This window comes from Bombyx mori, chromosome 7 (genome assembly GCF_030269925.1).
Source record: "Bombyx mori chromosome 7, ASM3026992v2".
Classification (NCBI taxonomy): domain Eukaryota; kingdom Metazoa; phylum Arthropoda; class Insecta; order Lepidoptera; family Bombycidae; genus Bombyx; species Bombyx mori.
This window is the reverse complement of record NC_085113.1, coordinates 13,717,502-13,745,438: the sequence shown is the minus strand read 5'-3', so window position 1 is coordinate 13,745,438 and position 27,937 is coordinate 13,717,502. Positions and strand designations below refer to the sequence as shown.

The window sequence follows — 27,937 nt, the reverse complement described above, 5'->3', positions numbered from 1 at the left end:
ACGCCACCATGTCAGTCCGAGTACAGGAGCATTGCACGAAGGAAATCCCTGTAAAGAGAGGAGTGAGACAGGGAGATGTGATATCTCCGAAACTGTTTATCACTGCTCTGGAGGATTCCTTCAAGCTTCTGGAATGGCAAGGACTTGGCATCAATATTAACGGCGAATACATCACTCATCTTCGGTTTGCCGATGACATCGTGGTCATGGCAGAGTCGCTGGAAGATTTAGGGCGTATGCTCGGTGACCTCAGTAGGGTTTCTCAACAAGTGGGTCTTAAAATGAACATGGACAAAACAAAAATCATGTACAATGTCCATATTGCACCCACCATAGTTACTGTTGGGAGCTCTACTCTTGAAGTTGTTGACGAATATATATACCTAGGACAGGCAGTCCGATTAGGTAGGTTCAACTTTGAGAGAGAGGTCAGTAGACGGATCCAACTCGGCTGGGCAGCGTTCGGTAAACTGCACAACGTCTTCTCGTCCAAAATACCTCAGTGCCTTAAGACAAAGGTGTACAACCAATGTGTGTTACCAGTGATGACTTACGGCTCGGAGACGTGATGCTTCACTAGGGATCTTTTTAGAAGGCTCAAAGTCGCGCAGCGAGCTATGGAGAGGGCTATGCTCGGCATTTCTCTACGTGATCGAATCCGAAATGAGGAGATCCGTAGAAGAACGAAGGTTGCTGACATAGCCCGTAGAATTAGTGAACTGAAGTGGCAATGGGCCGGCCACATAGCACGAAGAGAGGACGGTCGATGGGGCAGAAAGATCCTGGAGTGGCGACCACGTACTGGCAAGCGCAGTGTGGGACGGCCACCTACTAGATGGACCGACAACCTAGTAAAAAGCGCTGGGTCTCGTTGGACGCAGGTGGCAATGGACCGGTCGCACTGGAAATCTATTGGAGAGGCCTATGTTCAGCAGTGGACGGCGATAGGCTGAAATGATGATCCAGGGAATAAACAGCCGCTAACCCCATGGTCCTTACTGGTCCTGACTGTCAAAATGATTGGTTGCCCAGAAAAATGTTACTTATAAGACATTTTGAACTTATGTTTATAATTAAGTCTACATGGATAAGTCGGGACCCTCATTCATTAGTTAAACTAAACACACAAACATCAAGCCTATTCTATTGTGATGTAGATCTAACTTAAGATTACTCTGATCTATTAATACTAGCGTATGCTGTGAGCCGGAACCAAGTGTTTATATCTGTTACAAAGCAATCTTGAACGTGCATTTGAATTCCCGAGTTCATAGTACAATTCGGCAGCAATCGTACTTCTATTGTATCTCTGGACTTTGTTATTAATAAAACTTGTCAGAAAAATCTTGACTAAGCCAGTCCTGTCAGTTCTGCCAGTCAGCCCTGTACTAAAAATAAATTTAAAATTAAAAGATTTCCATGAAAGTATTCGGTAAAATATAACCTCAGCAATTTCCTCTTCGATAACATCAAAAGGAAACGGTTCTAATAATTGTAAATATTTTCTTAAATTAAGACAAAAACTCTCCACGATCCGCTCGTAAAAATGAAAATACTCCCCACCTGCTTATTTCGTGTTCGCCGCTCCAAGCTGATCTCTCGGCTTAGCACAAAGTTACGGAAACTTTGTCAAATTCTATTCGAAGTCAGGACAACCGGAGCTCTCAATGTGTTGGTCCTTTTTAAGCAGAGGGGGGATCAATAAGGGGGTAAGAGATAAAGGAAGCCGCTTCGTCTAGAGCCGTTCTGTTAAAGACACGACTAAAAGGTTTGTCTAATTGTATGAGACAATATCGTGAATTATTCTCTCCGTCCTTTCAGAATAATAAATTGGTTTCTTTTTGGTAGCATTTGATAATTGACAGGTTTGGAAAGCTATCGACTCATCTCTGTACGTTATTACTTTGCGTTTGTGTAATGCTCGTAGCTGTAACTAAATTAGGTGATGAATAATTCCAGATTACGGATGTTTTTAGTGACCATCCATGTAAACGAGGGATCACGACCGTCTTAGAGCGAAGCAGTGGCCGTATCGGAGCTCAAACTGATTGTTAATAAAATTATTAGTCACAAGTTTATGACTACGCCACCCTCCAAGCCAGGACTCATGTTTGTTACCGGTACTAATAGAATACCGTTGGTATGAATCCATGCGGCCGGAAGAAAACGTACGATAGAAAATGTAGAGTTCCTCTTTTATTGCTCTATATAGGGAGAACAGTTCTACTCTCAGCGGTGTACCATTACCCACCTTGAGAACTAAAGTCTGAATTTCTGAGGTCTAAGCTAGGTATTATTTTTATTATTTATTTATTTATTTATTTATTTATGTACACACAGAAAACAAGACACAGTACAGAGTAATAGGAAAATTATGTACAAAGGCACTGCTTATTTATTATAAGGTATTATATAATGACGATTTCACTCTTCTAATCAGAAAGCGTGTAAGGGCTCACAACATCTGTATGTATATATATCTGACAGCTAGGAATCGGGCAATGTTATTTGTAGTACTAAAAAAGTTAGTATGTTTGGTAATATAATAGAAAAATACAAAGCCAATGACTTCTGGTTAGCTTCTGGCAGACTGATGCCTACATTTACCTTTTCTTGTGTTTAAATTAATGTATTTCCTTTGTAGAAAAAAATGTAAAGTGTCATTTTAAGTTCTACGACTACATCTAGTAAAACCTCATTAGATATAAGCTGATTAGTGCCGGATCATAATAGCTACACTCTACCTGTTCCTGTAAGTGTCGTAGAAGGTGGTTTACCGATTTATCAGATCAAGAGCATCGTGCTCCAAGTATTGTACAAACGCAATGCGATTTACTGATGATAGTGCGCGCTGGTGGCCCGCACGGCATAGATACAAATATCCGCTGTGTTCTATGAGACACAATTAAGATTTCGATATCACAACATTGGACTGTCACAACAGAAACTAGTGAAAGCGGGAGCTCACCACCGATACGTTCTGAACATTAGTCGCGTTGTTATTGCACTTCACACATCCCGCGCTCTGACCCGGCGCGGCGTGGCCGAGTAATTACATTATTTTAATATTTGCATGTTACATTTTATGATGTTTTTGTTCCGTGTGTTTTAAATGAAAATCTAATAAATAGAGACGCGTTATTCAGAACATGAGCTTAACATACAAAGTTCGAGAGTTATCTGGAACACACAAAGCTCTGTGAAGAATAAACAGCTTCTCTGTAGTTGTTAGTCTTCCGCTGCTCGAGTGCTCCATGGGACGATACCAAAGTTTCACGCTCTTTTGTTCGAAGATTTTTATCTTAATTTACTTGTTTATTCTTTGAAGAAGCCTCGCGGTTGGATAATGTAGTTGTACACAGGTTTTTGGCTTATCTGAATAAATCTTATGTTTCCGTTTCTTCAAAAGAAATAATTATTTATTGATCACTAGCTGACCCGGCAGACTTCGTAGTGCCTCAATCGATAAATAAAAGACACATCAAGGGGACACATCAAAGGAAAAACAAAATTTTATGTTTTTATATAATTCCAAACTTTTTTATATTTTTTCACCTTTTAAGCCTTCCCTGGACTTCCACGAATAATTCAAGACCAAAATTAACCAAATCGGTCCAGCCGTTCTCGAGTTTTAGCGAGACTAACGAACAGCAATTCATTTTTATATATAGAGATTTCACGTGGGAACACGTAGGTGTTGCCTAGGTAATATCCTAAAGCCGACCGATACCCAGTGTCGGTCTCTTTGAGGTAGTAGTACACTAGAGGCATAGTAAAGTTTATTCACTATTTCCAAATAATACGACTGCAAAACAAACTTTATCTCCGAAAATTTGCAAGTAAAGAGTCTTATTGAATCATCACGTTACGTTAATATGAAACTTGAAGATCAAATAATACCAGTCTTTTGAAAACATAGCGATGTTCCTAGCGAAGCACTTTTCATGTGTATATTACCCTTCATTACGTGTTGGATATTTAAAGAACAATTACATTACACTTTACATAGCTATACTCATTACAATTATATTTATTAGAGCAGACTATATTCCAGACTAATGATTATCGGATCATGTTGACAAATGGTGACGCGTCACAGTAATTAATCGGGCACAGTATCGCGGTGTGGCATCGCGCGGGACGAACTAATCATTTCCGTATCAAGTGAAGCTAATTAAAAATAAGTTAATGAGCTGGAGTTGATTAAAATTGATTGTTGTGCTCGTGGAGAAAGTTATGCAGAGGAACACCTGTTTGGTTAGTTTGTGTGTTACTGGGCACCCGTGCAAGACTGTGGGAATCTCGTAGCAGTAAGCAACGGCTCAGTTACCATATAGCTCTGATATTATTGATGTCCATGAGTATAGGTGGGTATCAGGCAGGCTGTATGCTCACCTGCATCTAAAGCAAAAGAGTTCATAACGTAACACTGGTGCACATGTATTTGCGTGGTAATCGTCCGAGGCCGCAATTTCTACACTGAACATGTTACGCTTTTGGTTTTTCTAAGCTAATTCATGAAGTTTCCTCACGGGTGCCAGTATTAGTGGCATCTGTACATCCCCCAGTACCATACTCACAACTAAATATACTAAAAATAAGACTCATTTATTTAACGAGTCTGGAAGCATTATTATCTCAGATTCATCCGAGTGGATGCTCCGGACGTAAGCACCGTAAATACAGTAACACTTAGCCCACGAAAACAAGTTAACAAGTTCATCAAATAATAAGTGGACGCCCACAGAATAATTATTTAGCAAAACGAGGGGCTGATGAGAGTTTCAATCTGCAACCTTATTCCGTTGTCGTTGTGTAGTCGTGCTGTGTATTAGTTAGTTACCCGGAGGACTCGGGAAGACTTCGTTTTGACCAAATTGTTTCAGATAAAACTCAGTCTAGTTTCTTTAGTCACTAAACTTGAGTAATGAGGGTGTAGTAAAGAGTTTCGCAGTAATGTATTAGGAAAAATACCATCAACTCAGTGTCGGGCAGATTTGTATGGGCGTTTGTGTGTGTGTTAGTACTATGTTGATCCCGTTGAACCCACACGTGGATCGATATCATGACCCTGTAGGAGGTATATAATTAGCACCAATTAAACAATAATGTTACACAATAATATTTATGATACGACCTAAGTTAGTTAAGTTTGTGGGCAAAACTTTTGGAAATACTAACAATTTGTAGTGAACGTGAATGGTGAACGTTTTCAAACTTTTCATTGGATTTCACGAGGCCACTACACTGCGAATGATCGGAGGACGAACGAAGGAACTAGTGAGCTATGCTCCACAGAGGCTGCATGTAAATAAAACTCGTTCTTTATCTGTTCCATTTTCGATCGAGTTCTGTCTCGGGACTGTGAGCATGCTGCTGCAGTCACCATAGGGTGCTTAAGGTTCTTATTTCAAATAATTGACTTCTTTAAAAGTAAATCATTGTTAGAAGAAAAATGCAGGAGTTTAGTGGGTATCGTATTTTTAATCTATACTTAATATTATAAAGCCGAAGAGTTTGTTTGTTTGAACGCGCTAATCTCAGGAACTACTGGGCCGATTTGAAATTCTTTCAGTGTTAGATAGCCCATTTATTGAGCAAGGCATCACGCTAAAACTAATGCAGGCGGAGCACCAATAAAGAATGTTTCAATATCGGGGTTTTTTCCCTTTTGAGGGCTTCCGCTGCGTGCGCTGCGGAAACGGTTAAAGTTTCGCTAAAATAATGTATGGCGGAATTGTTCCCCTTTAAAAGATCTAAAAAAAATTCCGCGACAGCATATGTCTATATAATAAGGTTGGCTCACTATAACGTTTTTTATACTAACCAAATTTGTTCTAAAATAAAGCATTATTTGTGAACTATTCCACGCGGACGAAATCGCGGGAAAAAGCTAGTCTTGTCATAATTATAATATAGATCTTGAGGTAGAGGTCGTGATGCGAAAAGTTAAGTCCTCGATACCTTTTATTTTATGTTTCTGATTTACTATTAACTTCTGTGAAATTATCATCATAATGCCATGAGGACTTCGAAGCAGCTCGTCTGCTTGTCAACAACAGACCGAATCATAAATAATAAATGTCATCAATACAAACGATTTTAGCTCTTAAAATTTAGAAATTAAAAGTTGTTTTGTTTCCAGGGTGTACTACGAGAGCTGGAGCAGAAGAAGCCACAGTTGGATGAGCTGCTGCAAACCGCGGAGAGCCTCAAGGGCACAGAGAACAGACAACAACTACACGGCAAAGGTGAGTCATGTACAAACTAATTATATTCACAATATTTTAAAGAAAAAAGTGTTTATTACAGGAACTATTTTCATTATTTCGGTAAAAGGTGGAAGGGAACGTATAAAGAATCCAGAAAATTATTAATAGTGAATGAAAAAATACTTGATTTCTTTCGAACAGTTGACTTCCAGGTTGAGTTCCAAGCTCACAAGTTTCAAGTTGCCTCAGTTTTTGTTTTCAAATTGCTACGCAACCACAACACTAAACGCGTGCTGTCGTTTGCTTAATTTCTAGCTTCAAAATGATTGAATTGTTTCAATATTCATTTAAACAGAAAGCAATGAATATTGAACTTGTTATTATTTAATAAAAATACATTAATTGAAGGATCAATTTAATTAAAATTTAAAAGCAATTTGTCAGGACGTTACTGGAGCCAGAAAAATATATAAAATTTTCCGTTAAGTTTACGTCTTCTTTCTGATTCATAATTCGAATCGAGTGATTCATTAATGTTTTAGAACTGAAAATAATTTAATGCTTATATATTAATTGGTATATAATAGTGCATTAAAACACCGTTACTATATTGGGTCGTATCTGTACAGCTTAGGTCAGAATCCTTCTCCGGGAGGTAGGTGTGCCACTGTAACTGATACTTTGATCTCATATTTTGAGCAACTAGTTCTCAATAAAAACTTTTTTTCAAATCGTCATAAGACTTCAAATTCAGATTTAATTCTCAGAACTCACTCTCTAGCGTGTGCGATGCATTTCAATAGCACCATAAACTATAAATATATTACAGAGTGTGTATTGTTCACTGCGACCCAGGCGCTACTACTGCCGCAGCTTCGAAATAACCTCACAAGATGTACGCCTATATAACTATACTTGAGACCTTAGAATTTATATCTCAAGGTGGGTGGTGCATTTACGTCGTAGATGTCTATGGGCTCTAGTAACCACTTAACACCAGGTGGGCTGTGAGCTCGTCCACTCATCTAGCAATAAAAAAAAGCCACAAAATGGCCAATTACGAATCAATCCAATATCCATTAGTGTAACTCGAATTAATAAGTAATAAAACTTTAAAAGTAATTTGTTGAGAGCAGAGCGAGCGCGGGCCCGAGCGAAGTGGGACAAATGTAAATCTAAGATTAATTTGTAAGAATGTTCCGAAGCTGATTAATGGTTCTATTGTGACTCGCAAGCTCGATTCGATTCGATCGCTTTAGAGCTTTATGTAGAGTCGATGTGCGAGTAAAGCTATTGAATTTTATGAGTCAGATAACGAAACACAGGCACGATTATTGAAAACATTAGACCCAAGAATTTCGTGAACCCATAGTTACAGTGTGGAGATAAGATTGCGTTTCATTTTGTGTTAACGATAAGCAGCGGCTTGGCTCTGCCCTTTGGCATTGCTGAAGTCCATGGGCGACTGTAACCACTCACCATCAGGTGGGTCGTATGCTCGTCTGCCTACAAGGGCAATAAAAAAAACTTAGCCTTCGTGCCATCTCTGCAACGCTTTTATAGTTGATACGACATCCCTAGACTTATCGAGAACATTCTGGGCAAGTCGATTTCAAGCTTCGATATATGTTTCCGCTATCTAACCATAGATGGCGTTGTACATCTCGAGCGTTCTCAATGTTACTAATTCCTTTGATATTAGTTTCTGCTATTCGGCGATAGATAGTATTACTTTTACCGGTGTAACTATACTGATTACGCACATGTCTATGTTACTTGAAATCAGTTCAAGTGCTCTACGCTCACAGTTTCTCACTGTGCCAAACCTCTACAACTAATATTTTATATTATCGAATCCACACAGTTGGGTTGGTAATCCACTATGGTTGAATATAGGTATAAAAATTTCACGTAACCATAGAAGAACCTTTGGTGACTGAATATTTTCCAATGTTGTCAAGAAAAGTCGACAGGTCGTGACAAATATCTTTTTTATACGTATAATTTGAGTCTTGGCGTGAATTAAATGGCGTTGGTGAATATAAAGCTTGTCCTTACATTTTCTTTTTATTCGCAAACTAACTTTTGACCCTCATAAGTATTCAGGTGAAGTTTGTTTTACGCGTAACCAACATAATTTCTTTAACAAATCTACAACTGGCGACAACACTTTCGTTTTTATATCACGGCTGATGTTTGCTAATAGGCTACTATATGTGAGCACTCGTGAATACATTACTTTATGTGACTTAAACAGAAACTAAATAAATAAGTTAGATTAGTTTTCGTCATCGTGTTGTTTTGTCCTATAGTTGTTAAGAACGCTGTGTACAAACTCAGCACATTTGTCTTGTTTAGTCGTGCGCACACGCCTTATATTACAAGCCAGATTTTTTATATGTATCTTTCTTTTAGCTTGTAATGTGTATTGTGCGCCTAAAAAAAGTCCATATTACGTTACGTATATACGCACATGCATGCGTGATTAATCTGGATTCTGCAAGATTTTCGGCACCATGTCGCCGGAACATACATAGAACCTACGTAGGTGTTACAAGATGGTACTCCGCTACCGAATGCTCAGAGCACAGAGCATATTTTAACATGGTGATTGATTTATAGCAATATCAGTAGCAATACTAGCGATATCGCAAAGTTTGTTGAACGGATTTTACTAGAATAAGGCCGCGGGTTCAGCACTGTGATTCGTCAACAAGACAGCGGTTCACGACAATTACCGTAAGCCCAATATATTATTATCTAAACTATCTCTAAAAATGAAAAAAATTTCAGTAATCATATCATAGTCTAAGCTTTATAACAATCTAGCTGGTAATATGAATGAAAGAAAATACCATATTCATTTTCTCTGTAAATTAAATCCAATTTTATAAATTTTGCAGAAAAATAGGAATATTTGAAAGAAAATCTAGACGAAATTTAATCAGGCGTTTAGAACGTTCCGGAGACGCGGAAAATACATTTTCACATGCAAACTCATCTTAATATTTTGAAAGGATGAAAAGATGGTTGAGTTTGAACGAGTTTTCAAGAAAAATCTTGTAAAAGCTTTGAAATATAATCAAGCGCGCTTTCATATGTCTTGGTAAGCGGAAAATAGATTTTTCGCGCAGAACGCGTAAATGAAAGTGGGTCTTTAATCTCGTTAGCCAAAGTTCGCACCCTCGAGTCCCTTTGCTGGCTTTAGCGTGTCCTTCAAAGGGACCATCCCTACTATAGGTTGTAAAAAACTGGTATAATTTTCGAAAATTCAGAGAAATGTTTGATATTATCTACATATAACAGTATATCTAAGATCCTTATAATATATATGAAGTTAAAGAAAAAAAGGTCATATGGGTATTAAGGATAATTTAGGAAGAAGGAACAAAATTTAGTAATATTAAAAAAAAATTGGCGGAGCTTTCTTGTTATTGTAGCCCTAGCGTTCACGAATGAATTCACAGAATGAATACAAGAATCTCTCACTTTATACATAACTCTCTAGACCATAAATTGATTCATATGCCCCTTTTGAGGCGAAATCTTGCTATACGTTTCTCGTAGCATGTAGGAATACCTTCCTTAACCGTATTACCTTAAAATAGAAAATTCTTTGTTAAAACAATTTGAAATTAATTTTAAAAGCTTCAAAGTACTTTGATCTTTAAATACCAGTCTGTAGTTAATAGTTTTGCTCACAACTTTACGGTTCAAAAATTAATTTGTTATAAACCGAATAATTTATGTTCAGAGCGTGCCACGTGGCTTCACGGTGGAGCAGCTCAGGTTCAATTCTTGAGTGATTGTTGTAAACATACCAAAGTTATTGGGGTAGTGGTGGTGTTTGTATTGTACTAAGGATCTGTCTTCAGATGGCTTACAAGTATAAAAAAGTCAGGTAATCATAAATTAATCTCCTTGTAAAATTCTTAAAACTAATAGAGCTCTTACACACGAATGATATACAAACGAACTTTGACATCTATCAGCAAAGTAACTTACCATTTAAATATATAAAACACATTATTATAACCTTTAATAACTTCATTTCATGTTTTATAAGTCACTTGTAACACTTTTACGATTTTATGTTTAGTTTATTTTTATACCAGTAGATGTATTCAGTGACCACGGAAACTAAGAAAGTCCTCGACGAAACATTGATTAGTGTACGAATAACTGGAACTATACAAAGACATTAGTTAATTCCATCAAATTTTGTATAAATTTATTCAGATTACTGTCATTGAATATATTCATTCAACTCGATATTGTGTGACTCGTAGTGGAGCTCGTAGAGAGCCGGCGACCGTCGTAGTCGGGGCTACGAAGCTACGAGGGGTCGTACGCTACAGCGTAGGGTCGTAGAATGTCTGAGGCTGAATGATAGTGACGCCCTCAAGAGCTTATCGAGGTTTCAAAAATTGATTTACATTGCTCAACGCATTCCAAAGATAACAAAAGAAAATTCAATTTAATGTTTGTTTATAAGTCTAAAAGTAAATCAGCGTAGGTCGTGCACTCGTCATCATCTACGCCTTCTAGTTTATATATTAAAGAATCAATTTATTAACATGATATTATTATATTATTAGCATTACGATTTCGAGACACTTGGGATTCAAATACTGTAATAAACTCCCATTTATCTATAGACGTAATCCCATGACTAGTACACAATGTGTAGTGTAACGAGCCGCGTGTTGCCCGACCGCGCGACCTTAACTCTATCATACTTGTATTGTTTCTCTAATGTTATTTTAGAAGGTTTTCTTATCAATTTTGACAACACGAGGGAAATATGTTAAGCGTAGGGAAGGCAGTAATCGGTGAAGGAAATAGGAGGTATAATTTGGCTAAATTATCTATAGTGGGATGTAATCAGTTATTATGGAAATTATTTATTTTAACATAAAAGTCAAGTAATATTTAAAAGTCTTAATCTGCAAAAACATTTCACACAATTTGAATGTCCTTGGCTACTCGATGAGAAAACCACAAGATTAGAAGCGTCCAGGACGTACATCAACAATATTTTAGAAGAGTCATATAAATGGCTATGGCCTAGTCTTATCTCTGGCTTATCTACTGGCAACTGTAGTCTCTTATCATAGCTCTTTATTCATTACAAAGAAAAGGAAATTAAAGGAAGTACATTAACCATCACCTTAAACCATTTCAACAATTTGAATGAAACCGTGTTCGTCATCATGTTCGTCTCCCTTAGAGACATGATCATTTTCCGTATTTAAAAGTGTGCGTTGTGAAGTGAATAATTTTCATTTGATAGAATTTTTTTTATAGTAATTAACTATTTTCCTTACAGCTTTTAAAAACTTTTTTTAATACAATTAATAGATACTTTACTTTCTTTGGGAAACGGCATTGCACTACCGTTCATAACTACTGAGCTTTTAATTAGTTGATTGTTTCACAATATTGTCGTAATACGTAGCAGATTAATGAATAGTGTCCGTGAAAAAAATCACTGCCTATTTTATTATCTATCTTAACTTTTGAAAGGCAAAGCTAATAGGCGATGAAAATAAATACTTGTGCAAACCAGATGGGTTATATTTTCCTAAATTACTTTTACTATTACTAGTATTACACTACTTTAATTAATTACATAGCATTTACACATACTTACATTTTGCCAATATCATGAGCAATAGTGAATATACTATGTGTTTAGAACTGGCGATTCTACGTCTATGAAATTTACATCTTCTAATAAACTACGTATATCGTAATATGATACAGTCTGTAGAGTCCGGGTTCTAATAGATATGGCGATCGTTGTAGTCGACCGTCATGACGTAGGTTAATCGTGGAGTAAGTTAGTACCGATTACTCTGAATAATTAATTGTTCAATGTGTGACGAATAACTTTTATAACGCTTTAAGATTGATAATGAATAATATTTTAGTTTAAACTTTAGTAATAAGATCAAAATGTAAACGTGTTTAAACTGTCCGAAATTTACAAAAGGTAGAAAAGTGTGATGTGATCCAGTAAGGATTTATATTATACCCTATTCCTACTTTTCGAGAAGTAGTCAGTCTTGAAAAAATAGTAAATTGAGAATTTGACCTGGATTTAGGCCATTGTCTTAGATTGGATCTCGAGCAAATTTTAATGAGGAGAGCAGTGGGACCCTTGGCTTGTGTACGCCGAAAAGAAAACAAAACATATGGTTTAGTGTCGGACCTTGGAGCGAGTGTCCAGTGTAATGAGTCGAGCAACCTTCGAGTCACAATCTGGAATGAGGCGCGGTATTATCGCAGCGAGGAAACGTGATCGTTAACCTATTTCACGACGACGGAATACTAGTGATGTGCACAGATGACGCGATGAATCGTTTGAATCTGTTCACCGTGTGGGATTGGGAGCTCTATATAATAGTAGAATATATACATCATGTGAATATATAGCGCTTTCTTAAATTTAGATTGGTTTACTTAGTTGTTCAAAGACTTTTCTTCTTCTTCTTTGTCTCCACCTTACCCCACCTTGTCTTTTCTCTGTCAGTTTTTGTTCTTCTATTTTTTTTGTATCGTTCGGCTTAAAGTTATTTACTTACTAATAAACAGCTGCAATAGTTAGGATTTATTTTCAATACCTTAGAGTTCTCTTCCATAGTTATTTTCCATAAAGCTATATTTGTATATTTTTTTAAGATATTGCACTATCTATGTCTTTCTCGATCCAATATATTTAAGACTCATTATTCAGCATATCTATGTTACCATTCCTACCTGCTCTGATGATGGCAAAGCGCACATAACACTGCAGTGCTCATCCACAATACAATACTCAAACGATAAAATTGGTTCAGGGTTCAAGTTGATCACTGTAAAGATGTGCTTGAAGGAGCCTCTTGTTCTGGTAGCCGTAAACATAGGAAGTCCATTAATCATCCAGCTCGATCAGGCAAATCCGACAGGTGAACGGAGCCGCACGTCACTAGAGGCGGCGGCCGCCCGCCCTGCAGCAGTCGCCGCCCACAGCCGCGCAGGCCGCACGCGTCCCCGCGCCGTGCTCCACCCGGTCGATCTAACAGAGGCCTATAAATTACATATCATTATGATTTTAACCGTATACCCTTAGTTTTAAGGTGCAGTTTACATCGAATAGTGAGTGAGCGATTCGCTCTGTGAGAGTTTTTTGTTTAGTTAAGCTCCTTAAACGTGTTTTGGAGGTCTTGTATCCCTTTTTGTGTTAGCCTTTTGTGCGTACTTGATGGGATATTTAAGTTCAATTCGATAATTAATTACTATCATGTTATTATTGTGGCGTGAAATTCTGTGAGTGAAATAATAACCTAGAACATGAAGAACTGATTGTAATCAAATCAAAATAATAATAAGTTCCCGGGTGTCAGTTAGAGTTTGGTAGAATGTTGTCTTGAGTACTGTGACTAAACAAATTTCAATATTGACGGATCATTAAATTCCAGCATGAACGTTATTTGCCTACGTCAAGTCTGTTTAAAAAAATACCATTAAATACTTACATAATAGAACTTAAAATAATACTATAATAAAAAATGAAAAAATGCCATTTTATGTAAATATGTTAAAATTAACTTATGAAGATGATAGTATAAATAAGTTAGATAAAAATTGTAGCATAATAAACAAAAAATCATAATACATAAAAATAGGTGTTAAAATGCATAGTTATTCTGCATCAAAGTAAGCTCTAGCACCAGGATTTAAATAGAGCTACAATCCTAAGGAAAGTCGGCGAAAGAAATTCAGTGAGCTTGAATTGACATGAAAGATTTATTTTTTCACAAATAAACAATGACTTAAATGCATAATATACAACAATACATAATAAAATGTGATATATTGTAATACTAATATGGAAAATATTCGTATTAATACAGCTAGATAATAAAATGAAAAGACCGGGAGTGGGCGTCTCATTTCCGTCTTTAGGACTATACCATAATGGATAAATTTTCCTTGACAATTCTCTAAATGACTAATGAATAAGTCGTGATAATAAAATGTCTAAATAGATCACCTGTTTTCTTAATTCGAATCGCCGGCAACGAAAGTCTATTTATTATCGTTCCAGCGAGTCTCCACAAACCTTTAAATGTGTGTCCCTTCGTGTAGTTAGGGAGCGAGTTTACCGGGTGCTTAGTGACTATGTGAATCCAACATTGAAAATGGGGAACGGGAAACCAAAGTCGAAACGTGGTTGGGGATAATAATTATTCATTCCATCGAATTAAAGCTTCTGATAGATCTTGGTAGAAGAATGAGGCGGTATGCTTGTATCAAGTCGCGGTTTGATGTCTCAAGTTGGTCAATATTTGTAGTTTAATATTGGGTGGGTCGGAGTCTCAACGTAGCCCCTTACCTTGAAACTCATAGTCGTAGTCATTCTTGCGTTGGAACAACAACTGCTTAGTACTTAAGTGCTGAGCTGTAGAAATAATCGAGGCATCGATCCACGCGGGCTCAATACCCGACGGACCATCAGTAGTTTCAAAACAATCATTATTTTCATAAAAACGTACACTGTGTACACTGTTAGAACAATGTCGAATTGTTCGTTGGAACAAAATTGCTAATCGTAATAATACAATAATAGCTGGCGAGAAGATTACAATGTCGTAAGTGTAAAATGTTGGAGCGTGTACGCGTTCAAATTGTAATGGAATTCACGGCGCGATGTTAATATGAATGTAATCGGTCTAAATCTAGGCTTATGCACAGGCGGGTCTAGTTATCCCTCGCGATGGGCTCGTAAGTTCAGTTTTCGACTCTACCGTGTATTTTGTTTTTATATATTTATTTATTGCCTAGATGGGTGGATGAGCTCACAGCCCACCTGGTGTCAAGTGGTTACTGGAGCCCATAGACATCTATAACGTAAATGCGCCACCCACCTTGAGATATAAGTTCTAAGATCTCAAGTATAGTTACAACGGCTGCCCCACCCTTCAAACCGAAACGCATTACTGCTTCACGGCAGAAATAAGCAGTATAAAATGTATATGTGTATACTCTATAGTATGAAACTGCTAAGAAACTGATATTCTTCTATAACTACAGCCTCTCATCACCTCTTCCTTTTTTGTGTAATAAAAATGCAATTTTATCCTATGCCTCTGATATTTTCTGGAACCTCTGCTCATCTACAGCGTCGCCTGGTGCTTCGTGAGCGCTATGACATCTTATTTAAAGGGTTCTGATATTTGGAAATAATCCGTAACGGTAGATTGTACTTAGTTTAGTTTCATTCATTGTAATACCAAAATCTCCACTTTCCTTCAAGAAAAATAAACTAGCTACTTTCAATATAAACTGACCACCGCCGTCGGATAGTTAGTTTGCCGTGAGCTTTGCAACTTGTTCGCCACTCATTGCAATGTACTAAATAATCGATAATATTTTAACCAGAACATCACTGTAAGCTTACATCTCTTGTTTATGAAGCCATAAAATCTATAATTGAAGCCAAATGCGTAAACAATTGTTGGTTGATAGAGTTCTACATAGCTCTACATATTAAATTGATTTGGGGAATTGTTTGTTTTAAATATTAAATATTTTTCTATAGCTGTTAGTTCAGTTGTTGACCTGTAGCCAATCATTGTGATTATAAAGTCCATTTTACTTTCTCTACCCTGCAAATGGGTTGGTCAGGTGTCGCTTATTTTGGTCCCATTTTTATCGTCCCGTATTAAGTGTAGCAAAGTTATGTACATATGGACAAGAATACAGCACATCAAAATTTATAAGACATTTTTAAAATTAGCTTATCTCGCAAGCGGTGGAACAGCAATGCATAGACCACAAAGAAATATCAACCCTATATCGCAAATATTAAGGTTGAATTGCAAATGCATAATAAATTGCAATATAAAAATTAAATTAAAGGAAAAAATTCATCACCCGAGAGGCAGTAGTACAAAATGCCTATGAAAAATTTGTCGGCTTCCGTTCCATACTATCTTCTTCAAGTAGGGTATTAAAAAGTTACCACTGGGCCAACAGAGATTTATCGGTATGCTATGGTACATATTTTGATGGATAGAAATAAAATAAAAAGTATGAATAAAAATTTACTTTACTAAACGACAATTTTATAGATAAAGAGCCATATATTTAAAACGAGTTGTCCCTGATTAAAAACATTTTTAGGACTTAATTTCGCGATTTTCGTTTTATTATTTTCGACCTTACAAATAAGTAGAAATTTGAATATTGCGGTAACTACCCTCTCTTTTATACATATAAAACAAAAAAGTTTATCAGTTCCCTAGAAATATACTTACAAATTGAAATATATTGGGGGTTATTATTAACTGCATTATGATCACCTACAAGTCAACCTCACTGTAGCGGGGCAGTAATGAGCTCCGCTTCAAAGAGTCGACCGGCTGTTGGACCAAAGCAATTTGCACTTCAGGCTTGTGCTTCTAAGCCGATATTGGTCGTTACGACCTGAAACTACCGCATTCGACACGTATTAATAAATCAAACGCACCGTGTCCTTAATTAATTTCTTTGTGTATTTGACTCTACCATTTGTTTGAGATTACGAGTGAATAGTCAGTCCATTGTTTAGTCTGAATATCGAATGTAGATCGTTTCGCCGCCAAATCGCATTAACATCTGAGACTAAATACACGCAAATTACGTTGTAATATTCTTTTTGAACACCGTAGCTTTTTATCTGGTTCTTTCTGTTCTCGATCAAGCAACGAAAGACTTACCAGAAAATTCAATACGTTTAAAACAACAAACTGAACATAGGGTGTAGGATATAGGAGAACAGTTTCCGAATCTAAACCAATGACGCATATTCATAAACAACACATATCGTAGTGTATCTTCCTCCGTATACGATCTATCAAATCATGTGGTCTTTAAATTAGAACGTTTTAAATATTATTGCTGCAAAAATAGACTACGGTACCAACTGATGATGGTAGCGTAATTAAAATATATCAAAAGAAATCTTTAAACAATAAAACATAAATGAAAACATATGTTATGTAATTACATACAATAATAATATATGTCGCACGCTCGCAGCCCGCGGTCTATTCTTTTGATAATAATATGAGTTTAGTGATGGACGTAGTTTGGTATGTCGACATCGATGATTGTACTTACAGAAAAAGGAATAACAATTTGATTGATTTGTGAAAAAACGGACCTCGCTCGATTACGCTGGCATAGCCTCTCAAGGCTTTCAGCTTAGGTAGGCCAAAAAAAACTATAAAACTCGCATATTTTTAGTAAACTACCATAACGAACTAATCTTACTACTTTACCAGTTTTTTTTATGCAACTCTAACAACAATACAGTTAGTGTATTAACATGTCGCATAGGAGGCATTCGTGATATATTTGGTTGGCGAAAACAAAATATCTTAAAATTATTGTTCGATTAACTTAGCTTTGTGGTATTGGTCGATAAATGCCATTCTGCTAGAATCTTATAGAGCAATAGAAGTCTTTTAAAAAATATATATAATATATCGAAGAAATGTTTTCCATCCCTAAGAGAGTTCGCGATTGCTTGGACTCCGTCCAGGCGAGCGGGGTCGGGTCAATAAATATGTATGAGGCGGACATGTCATGTTTTATAAGGGAATATGTCGGCTGTGTGTACACCAGCGGCGATTGCGTGTTTGATTTTCTGGAATCTTTCAATGTTTATTTATAACAAAGAATAATTATCGCACCCCTGACCATCACTGATGTTCATGTGTCAGCATTGTATCCTGTCAGCGTTGTGTGTTTAAATAAAATCGACTGGTATTAAAAATATGGTGTACTTTGGAAATTGGACACTTTTTTTTTATTGCCCTTGTAGGCAGACGAGCATACGGCCCACCTGATGGTGAGTGGTTACCGTTGCCCAAGGACTTCAGCAATGCCAGAGGCAGAGCCAAGCCGCTGCCTACAAATACATTTAATTAGATAACGTTTTATATTGCCACCTGCTGGAATGTTGTTACCATCACTCGCAGATGCGGCTGCTTACGAGAATTTTGTTCAAATCTCGTTTTAGTAAGAATATCTCACCACATTGGCTTTATCAAGTAATAGAGTTCAATTCTCGCGAAACTTGATCTCTGGAAACGTGCCGAGGACGTGGTTAGGATGTTCATTTGAAAAGTGTTCCAGTTGAGGGCGCTTGATTTGAAGGCTGTTGCTGTGGGGAAAAGGATAACAACTTAGTACTTAGTTAATACACGCTTCTGGTTGTATTCAGTGTAATATTATAATCGACTTAATGCAGTTTGTTGGTCTCTAATTACCGAAAAAATTTACATTGACGAATGAAACACTTGCTTGCTTTGCCAAATACCTATAGTTTATTTATTTGGATTTAAAAAACTTATCCGAATAACAAATAAGATATGATGTGATATTTGAGCTCTCAGCTAATTTAAAGTACGCGAATATGTCACTATATGTACATCATATATGTATGTATGTTTCACATATTCCCGTTTGAAGAGATAAAAAGTCTATAAATAGGAATACAAACATCAGAATCTGCAAATAAGTCTATACTGATATAATCTATACTAATATTATAAAGAGGAAAGATTTGTTTGTTTCTTTGTTTCGAATAGGCTCCGAAACTACTGGACCGATTTGAAAAATTCTTTTTCCATTAGAAGCCGACATTGTCCCTGATGAACATAGGCTACTTTTTTTTAATTTTTTTTGTTTGTTTCTTGTGTGTTTTAATGTTTCCGAAGCGAAGCGAGGGCGGGTCGCTAGTAAGTAATATTTTATACAAACTTCGTATCTGATCTTTAAGTTCTTCTAGACGAGGTTGTGAGTACTTTAAATTATGTTCGAGTACGTTCGTATGAAGTAACGAATTGCAGAATAAACTAAATAAATTATGTTTTAAAATCTCTCTCCCTCACTTCCTCAGTTAGCAAAGGTCGGGTTGCACCCCTTCGAAGCGAAGTGTTACAGTGAGGCGGAGTGCGCGTGCAGGCCGCCGCTTGTCTCTCGCTCCATATATAATTCATTCCTTTGTCTTAAGCACGTGTAACACATGTGAGCCCCCACTCATACGAACAGGAAAGCTTTACAAATTAACTTAAAGTTAACTCAACTTCCTTTTACTAGTTTATGTTGGCAGATAAGTAATTTGATAACTTTTTTATTACTCTTGATGAGCTGATTAGATCACAGGCCACTCGGTGTTAAGTGAGTTCGCATTCTCAAATGTATGGTATAACTGTACGATGGTGACTACCCGCGCAAGCACACAATACGTTCTAACGCCAGTCATTACGTAAATTATACGAATTTTATTGGTTTCTTGATTATCTAATCTTTCAGCACATTCCGCGTGTTGTATAAACAGTAGTAGTAGTTATTCCGAAAAAATCGGTATCTGCTTCAGGATTTGAGTCTCAGTGTAGTCCCGTCACCCGGTGGGAGCCAACCCGGTGTATAATTAATACGCTTTTATTAGCTTCAGACGTATGTATGTTAGTATGTAACGGAATCTTTGAACATGATTTTGACCCCTTTGAAAACGTCGGATTAACTCGAAATTTGGTATACTTATAAGGACCGATGACAATTCAATATTAAATAAAAAAAATGAAAAAAAAATATTAAAAAAATTGAAATTCACCTAAAAAACAAAAATAAATAATAGTTTAAAAAAACTAACACAATACGCTTTTATAGAAAATCCAACTAAAAAATAGAAAATAAATTTTAATAAATTTAATTAGTTTAAAAATAGTGTAAGAAAAAATGCTTTTATTATAAAAAAAGCGTGGGGTGCATGGTATCAGCAGTTATAAATATTTTATGAACAGATATGAGTAGAAGGGTTATTTTGATAATATCCTGAAAAGAGCAGCACACGCTTTAAAAGCGTATTTTGTTAGTTTGTTTAAATTATTATTTATTATTTGTATTAAAATATGTAAATATTACAATTCGTAATTATACAACTTGGGAACGAGTTCGCGGCGAGAATTAAATGTATTTCCGATCGATCGTCTGTATTAAATAATGTTTGATGTTGGAGAGGCGCCAGCGTGAAGTAGGCTGGGCCGAGCTTGTGTTTGTCTTTGGGCGGCTGCGACTTGATATTGAGCCCGTATCGTTGCGAAAGTGTTACATGTTACCTGCACGCCGCGGTGACTCTGACTGTTGCGCTGTGGAGCTTAGGTTCGGTTCTCGGTCGGAATATTCCTGTAAAAGATATTCGACATTTTCTGAGCAGAATGACATGTCCTTCTTCCAAGCAGTTTTGAGGAGAGTACTCAGTGGCAAGAAGCGTCTTGACTGATCTGTGTATTTCTGATGTCCACAGGACACGATGACCACTCAACGTCGGTTTGGCCATGTACCCGTCTGCCTACTAAGGCAATATAAATAAACTGGTCTGTGATTGAACAAAATTTTTCCTTTTGTGTTTCTGGCACTCATAGTACAGGAGAATATTCTGGTTTCACGATGCAGAACTATTTTTAAGCTATTGCATAGCTTTTATCGCGGGCTTTGAGCGCGGAGATCGAATCAAGAAATTCCGTAACGAAAATAAAACCTAACACCCCCACTCCGCCTACCATGTAGCTCGCGTTCAACACACTCACACGTTGCTCTTGTGTTTGTGAATAAGCGCGCACTGCATGCGCATCATGAAAAGAAAAGTTATGAGTGTGAAGGGGACATGTTGTGCTTTTGTTAATGTTTATGAATATGTGGTCTTATTTTATTATTGTTTTAATATTAAATTATTATTGTTTAATTATAATTGCATAAGTTGATGAAAAATGCTATGCAATAGCTTTACCGCAGTAGTCCCCGAGTGCCACACGTGTTTTGTTTTATTTGTCACCATAAGCCCTGTGAATAAGTTTATGTTTACAAACAAGCTAGAATGGTTAGAGTTTCAATTCAGTTTTATAAGATAATTAACGCTACGAAATCTCAGCTCGATGTTTCCGATGTAACATTTAAGCCTTGGAGGAGTTCGGTTAATACTCGATACTGATCCTTGGATGCTCGCCAGTGCTCACTGAAGCACCTACTCTGTTAAGGAATGAGCTGTCGGTAGCGGGTGTATCGTACATTTCTAGAATAATAATGAATATCGATTGACAAAAATCGTGTTCTTAGCCCTATGTCATATTTATACGTCTGAGCCTACAGATGCAATAGATCTGTATGTAACATTTGGAGCAATAAAAAAAACGTAAATTTCATTATCTGTTTTGTTGCGAGCTCTCATTTCAATTAAAATAACAACACTAATGTTCTTTAAATTAGATGCATGTTGGAGCTTAATTAATAATTTTTTTTATGTAAAACACTTCTGTCTGTTTCTTTTGTCACTTCACTTAGTTTACACTAGCGGCGCGCTCCGGCTCCGCTCGGGTGTTCAACAAAATTTTTATTTCAACGATGTTGTATTATTTTTTTAAATAAAAGAACACTTATTGCGGCATAACTATAATAGTTAGACATATGCTGTCGCGACGCTTTTTGTAAATAATAATGTGTTCTACAAAGTCGTAGTACATTATTTTATTCTATCATCAATAGTTTTCGCAGGGCATGCGGTGTAAAGAATATTTTAGGTAATTTTTTTACACCTTGGGTTACACTATTGGAGTTTTAGTAAGGATCCCTAATTTTTTTCAAAAAAGATTATAGTCTTTGTTACTTGGGAATAGTGTAGCTTCCAAACAGTGAAAGCATTTTTCAAATCGGCTCAGTAGTTTCGGAGCCTATTCAATACAAACAAACAAACAAATCTTTCCTCTTTATAATATTAGTATGGACTAGATACTTATTAATCTGTACCAATTACAGAACAACTAGTTACAATCGCTAGTAACATAGTGACTGATAATACGACTAGATCACGCAGGTACGGCAAATTTATGTCTGAAGTTGGAAATTACGCGACGCCGTACACGTGTCGGGTAATATCCTTGATACAACTTATAATGAGGGTGACGTGCCAATACTGCGGTTAAAGTTTCGCCGTTTAGTTGAAGGTGGATTTTCATTTTGATTCAAGATAAAAACTTCTTGTTGTTGCCCGTGATCGGTGGAGGTCATGTCAATAATGCGTAGACACGATCTTCCTACATATTTTTACATGAAACTACTCATAGGTTTTTTTTAATACATTAATATATAAGCACGTGGCACCTATAGCGCCCTACCCTTGTAGGTAGATGAGCATACGGCCCACCCGACGGTGAGTGATTACGGTCGCCCATGGACCTCAGCAATGCCAGGGGCAGAGCCAAGCCGCTGCCTAAAAAAAAATCTTGAAATTGTAACTTAATACCCAGCATCATAGCGAGAGTTCCAGTTGTATAGTATAACGACTATCCCATCTATCAGCCGGAACCGGAGGCAGTCTGGTGGTACCTCCTGGTGGCCCCTGTCCGGCCTGACAAAAATACCACCGGTAATAAAGTGTAGCGTAAGATTGCGTTCTGATAAAGAAATACTTGTGGTTTTGACGTGAGGACCGCACGTAGACATGAGGGTAGAGTGATAAGTAGGTCGACGTTCGGTGGTTCAGTTGAGGATAATGCTAGTCTCTCTGGCCATTATAATCAATAACCAACACGAAATACAAAACAAGGAAATGTTAAATTTCACATCTTCGTATTGAACCGTCACGTGGGAAAAAGTAACTTAAAGCTTTCCGTAACTAAAATAAAAGTCTCACAGTATTAGTATGGAAATTATACTAGCGTTAAGGAATCAGAAAAATTATTATGACGAAAAATAATGTAACTTTGCAGTAAGTAAAACAGGACACAGGTAGTAAAATAAATATCTTTACAACGCTAATTAAGAAAGAAAAAGTAAAATTAATTGTTGAAGACAGACAGTGATCGGCTATAGATGTCACAGAATACGATTACAGAGTCTACTATAATATAATATCTAACTACTTTAGGTTTAAAAAGTGTATCAAAATAAATTTAATTAAATTAGTGACCCAAAAGACTTGACGAATGACTGGCATTTATTAACTAATATTTACCGACAATTATTCTACCAAACGACTTAATTATTCACTTAAGGCTGCAAAAAAATAGCTTTCATTAATAACTTAGTTTAATTCACGCCTAAATAATTCTTTTCCCAAACGAAGTATGACGTCTGCTCACAGATCGAATCACTTACGTTAGCTGAGCTGAGCTGAGTTGAGCAGTGCTTAGCTGAGTTGACCATTCGAACAGTCGCGAACGTTCACCGAATCATAACCGTGCGTTTCCATTTCAGTGCTCTAATTAGGTTGTGAAAGTTTCCTATACGTAGAGATATATAATCGAATAACTGCACAATATAATTGTTTAATGTTTATTAACATTTATAAAACTTTTTATAAACTTATATGCGTAGTGTTTTGACGTGTTTATAAAACTTTACGAATTGATAATGTCGCAAGCGCAACTGGGAAGTGTGTCCGAGAAAGTACAGGAAATAAATCGAAGGATGTCACAAGACATGTCCGAGTCTAGTAAGAAACAGGAGACTCCTAAAAAGGAGCCAACTCAGAACGGTACAGAGAAGGTTTTGCCGCAGGAAAAACCACTCAAAGAAGAAAAACCTAAACTCGATTATGGCAGGTTGAGTCAGGACAGCAAGAACCCGTTCTCACCGCATTTCTACCGCCGGCCGCATGGTCACTTCGAGATGGGTCCACGTGGTCTAGATTACTCCCCGCACAGGGTAGACGTGTCCAATAGACTCCGAGATTATGGACCTCAACGTTCCACTTCAATCCACGGCCACGAACTGACCGATGGGCCGATTAAGCCAGAATACCTAGGTCATCGAAGCCACTTCGGTAGTCAGATAACATCTGCTGGAATCAGTCATCCTGATGTGGTGTTTAGGCACGACTACTACGGTCAAGTTGGATTTTCGCCCCCTAGAGCTTCCAGGTTTTCGTCTCAAGAGTACCTGAATATGCCTGCTCAATATGGACGATGGCCTGACTACAGAGCAGAGTATCGGCAGCGGCGTCGCTCACAGCAGGACCTGCACTCGTTGGAACAAGGACCAGAGTCAGGTATTCATTAAAAACTCCTGTCAATACGTCTTAGAAGTGTTTCTTTACGTTATTTTAAGCCGACTGCCTATTACTTTTAACTCTTACTGCTGTGAAGGTATATTTTGACTAACTAGTTAGGTTACCTTCAGATTATTCATGTTTTTCTTTTTATTGATACAAGCCGTACATGCTGTAGATTTCAAAATGGACTTAGCGATTAAACACCGTAATTGTAGTTTAATCTCATTTCTCAAGATCTATGTCGTTCAGGAGCTATGGACTTTATAACAGCTTAATATCAGGTGAGCTCTAAGCTGGTCTAAGGATTTCGAGAAGTAAAAAAGAAACAGATTTAAAGATGTAAACAGTATGTAATATTTAATTATTTATTAACAAACGGAGCCACTCATTCATTATAACCCTAAACTATATAGCATTTGTATTTCGCTAGTTGCGTGCTGTTTCCCTTTACATAAATCAAGTAGACAATTAAACAAGTTACTTTGTGTACAATAATGTCGCACGAAATATTACAGAAATACGAATTAATTTGACACGGGAACTCGTTGGTGTAATTTCAACTGTTCACGTGCTAAAAGATAGGATGTGTCGTAAACGCGACTTTGAACTATATGTACTGGGCCAGAAGAATTATAATTCTTAACATCAAGTCAAGATATATTCAAAAATGTAGAATACTGTATGAGAAAATACATTCAGTATATTTGTATATTAAATCGGCGTTGTGATTAGTATCCGCATGCTATATGTACCGCAGGATTCATTTCAAAGTGTTCTTATTATTTGGACGTTAAATTAATATCTTTGAAACCGAACGGATTACAAAAACAAAATGTTTATCTAAACAATTAAGCTTTTGAAACACAAGATGTAATTAAAATAATGAACCGCACGAGACCATTACACTCGATATCATAATTGAGATAATTTCAATAGAACCTTTTCTCTAACTAAGCCTTCGTTCGGATAGGTCTTCATTGGTGTTCATTGATTAACGGTCCGTGAAGTGTTAACACGAACGCTTACAAGTAATTGCGAATTGATGACGTTGTCAAGGACAATGAATACGACGACTAGCTTATTGAATTTGAAATGTTTATCAAATTGATTGTGAAACACGAAACTAAATTAAAATACACAGTAATATTTTAAAATTCTGTGCTGTCTGTTGTGTTCTCTGCTCATAAGACTGTTTGCGTAATGATTTTTTTTCTTTTATTGCTTAGATAGGTGGACGTGCTCATAGCCCACCTGGTGTTAAGTGGTTACTGGAGCCCATAGACATCAGAATCTATAACTTAAATGTGCGACCCACCTTGTGATATAAGTTCTAAGGTCTCAAGTATAGTTACAACGGCTGCCCCACCCTTCAAACCGAAACGCATTACTGCTTCACGGCCGAAATAGGCGGGGTGGTGGTAACTACCCGTGCGGACTCACAAGAGGTCCTACCACCAGTAATGGCACGGTAAATCATGAAATCTGTAATATTATAAATACAGAGTCTTTATCAAAGCTACTACAATCTGCTTAAGCTAATATACACTATTGTCAATACACAAGCAAATAAACAGCATTGTAAAATTCTCACCTTGCCATTAAACACAGTAACCACTTAACGCCGTGTGAGCTGTGAGCTCGTCCACCCATCTAAGCAATAAAAAAAACCAATCCAATACTTACGTCTACCTAAGTCATCAACTGTGTAGAGATATGACGTCAAATTTCCTATTTAATAATCTCTGGTTTGAAAAACTCGTAGGAAAGTGGTACGAACTCTTGAGTTCACGTTGTGGTGGTCGCGGCTCTGGTAACTAATGACTAATAGACGAGGCACCGGCTCTTCTGATCACTATTGAATAAAAACAACATTTACCCACAATAGAACACTTAAAGTAAAACATTATTCTTACAGTTTGACTTCACAAAGCTAAAGTATAATAATGTTCATAAAAATATATAAAGAAGTAAAAATTTCACAGAGATTATCCTCGTTCGCGATAACATCTTTTTGAAACATCAGTCTCATCACGAAATCCCATCTTTACGGCTTGTCAAAATTAATTTACAGCCTTCCCAGCTTGTGAAGGCATCCGATTTTAGAACAAGTAATACAATTTAAGGAAGATCCGCAATTTTGTCTGATCATAGTTTGAATAGAATTTTGTGGGAAGTTACAAAGTTGTATTATTCCGTCCTTCTTCTGATTATATCCGATTGAAACAGATTATTAAGTTATTAATCCAGGTAACTTTTGAAATTGGATTAAAACCTGATTAATAATCTCTAATAATACTATTCTGATTTATTTCTTAGAAATATTTTTCTTGACATTATTATTATTCTTTTAATTTATTGATGCACAAAACTAATTACAATTATTACAGTACATTATATATTAGCCAAATCGTACAAGTAGTACTTAAATCTAATCTGGATTGCCATCTAAATTATATATGCACTCAGAAAACCTGTATTAATGTACATAGCTTTGGCTATTGAAAACAAAATTATAAATAGTTAAAAATAGCCTAGTGTAATTGACAACATTTGGCTTGTGCAACCACTGACATTGCTAATTTCATTCAAGATGGTAAAATTGAAGTTTTTACGTTTGTGTTGGTTTGAATAAAATGCAAGACCAAAACAAATACTTTAATTTTATTTTAAATTTATCAGATTCATTTCAGAAGATCAAAAACTCGGTGCAATTGTTCCGAATAAGTAGGGCAGTCAGTTTAATTGTAATAAAGGCCAGAGAGCTACACAATAAGTTTTGCGAATGATTTTCTTAGCAGTTTAAAAATTGCAGTTTTTCGATTAACATTGACCTATTAATTCGAGGGTAGTCTGGGCTGCACCGAGGTCAACGACCTGCGCCCCCTCCTCCTCTATCGATCTCATTCATGCGTGCCTCGCTACCCCGTAAATTGTTCTAGGATTTCATATTTTTAATATGTATTGTACAAGGGTTAATTATAGGGTTGAAAAATGGATATTTTATTGATAATAAGGTTTCATTGTAATTAGGTGGTTTGATATTCAGAGAAGCCTGCTTGTTCAATTTGTTTTGTTAAAAGATGCTATTAAATTATTTCACATCTAAATCTTCTCGTATAATTTAGTCCGTTAGGTAAACATTGCTTTTTATGAAATTTAATATTAAATCCCGATCAGTTTATTGACATGACCCTTTAGAATACCAGAAGTGTCAAGACCAGGATAGTTTTCCTGCTTTTTCGGTATTTCTGATAGCACACTTTTTTTTATTGTTTCGATTGATGGACGAGCTCACGGCCCACCTGGTGTTAAGTGGTTACTGGAGTCCATAGACATCTACGACGTAAATGCGCCACCCACCTTGAGATATAAGTTCTAAGGTCTCCAGTATAGTTACAACGGCTGCCCCACCCTTCAAACCGAAACGCATTACTGCTACACGGCAGAAATAGGCAGGGCGGTGGTACCTTCAGTAATTACGCAAATTATAATTTTTGCGGGTTTGATTTTTATTATACGATGCTATTCCTTCATCGTAGGAGTCAATCGTGAATATTTGTCGAGTACGTATTTCATTAGAACAATTGGTACCCGCCTGGGATTCGAAAACCGGTGGATCGCTATATACGAATGCACCGGA

The 27,937-nt window shown here is 36.7% G+C and overlaps 1 protein-coding gene across 4 annotated transcripts in view; it reads left to right on the top strand.

The window, feature by feature from the left end:
• Positions 1-27,937, top strand: part of LOC101738393 (dystrophin) — a 513,865-nt gene that overhangs the window by 121,400 nt on the left and 364,528 nt on the right. For all 4 annotated transcript variants that reach the window (XM_038012113.1, XM_062669471.1, XM_062669469.1 and 1 more), the window contains one exon: positions 6,146-6,251. In XM_038012113.1, coding sequence (XP_037868041.1) covers positions 6,146-6,251 — 106 coding nt within the window. The remainder of the gene's footprint in view (positions 1-6,145; positions 6,252-27,937) is intronic.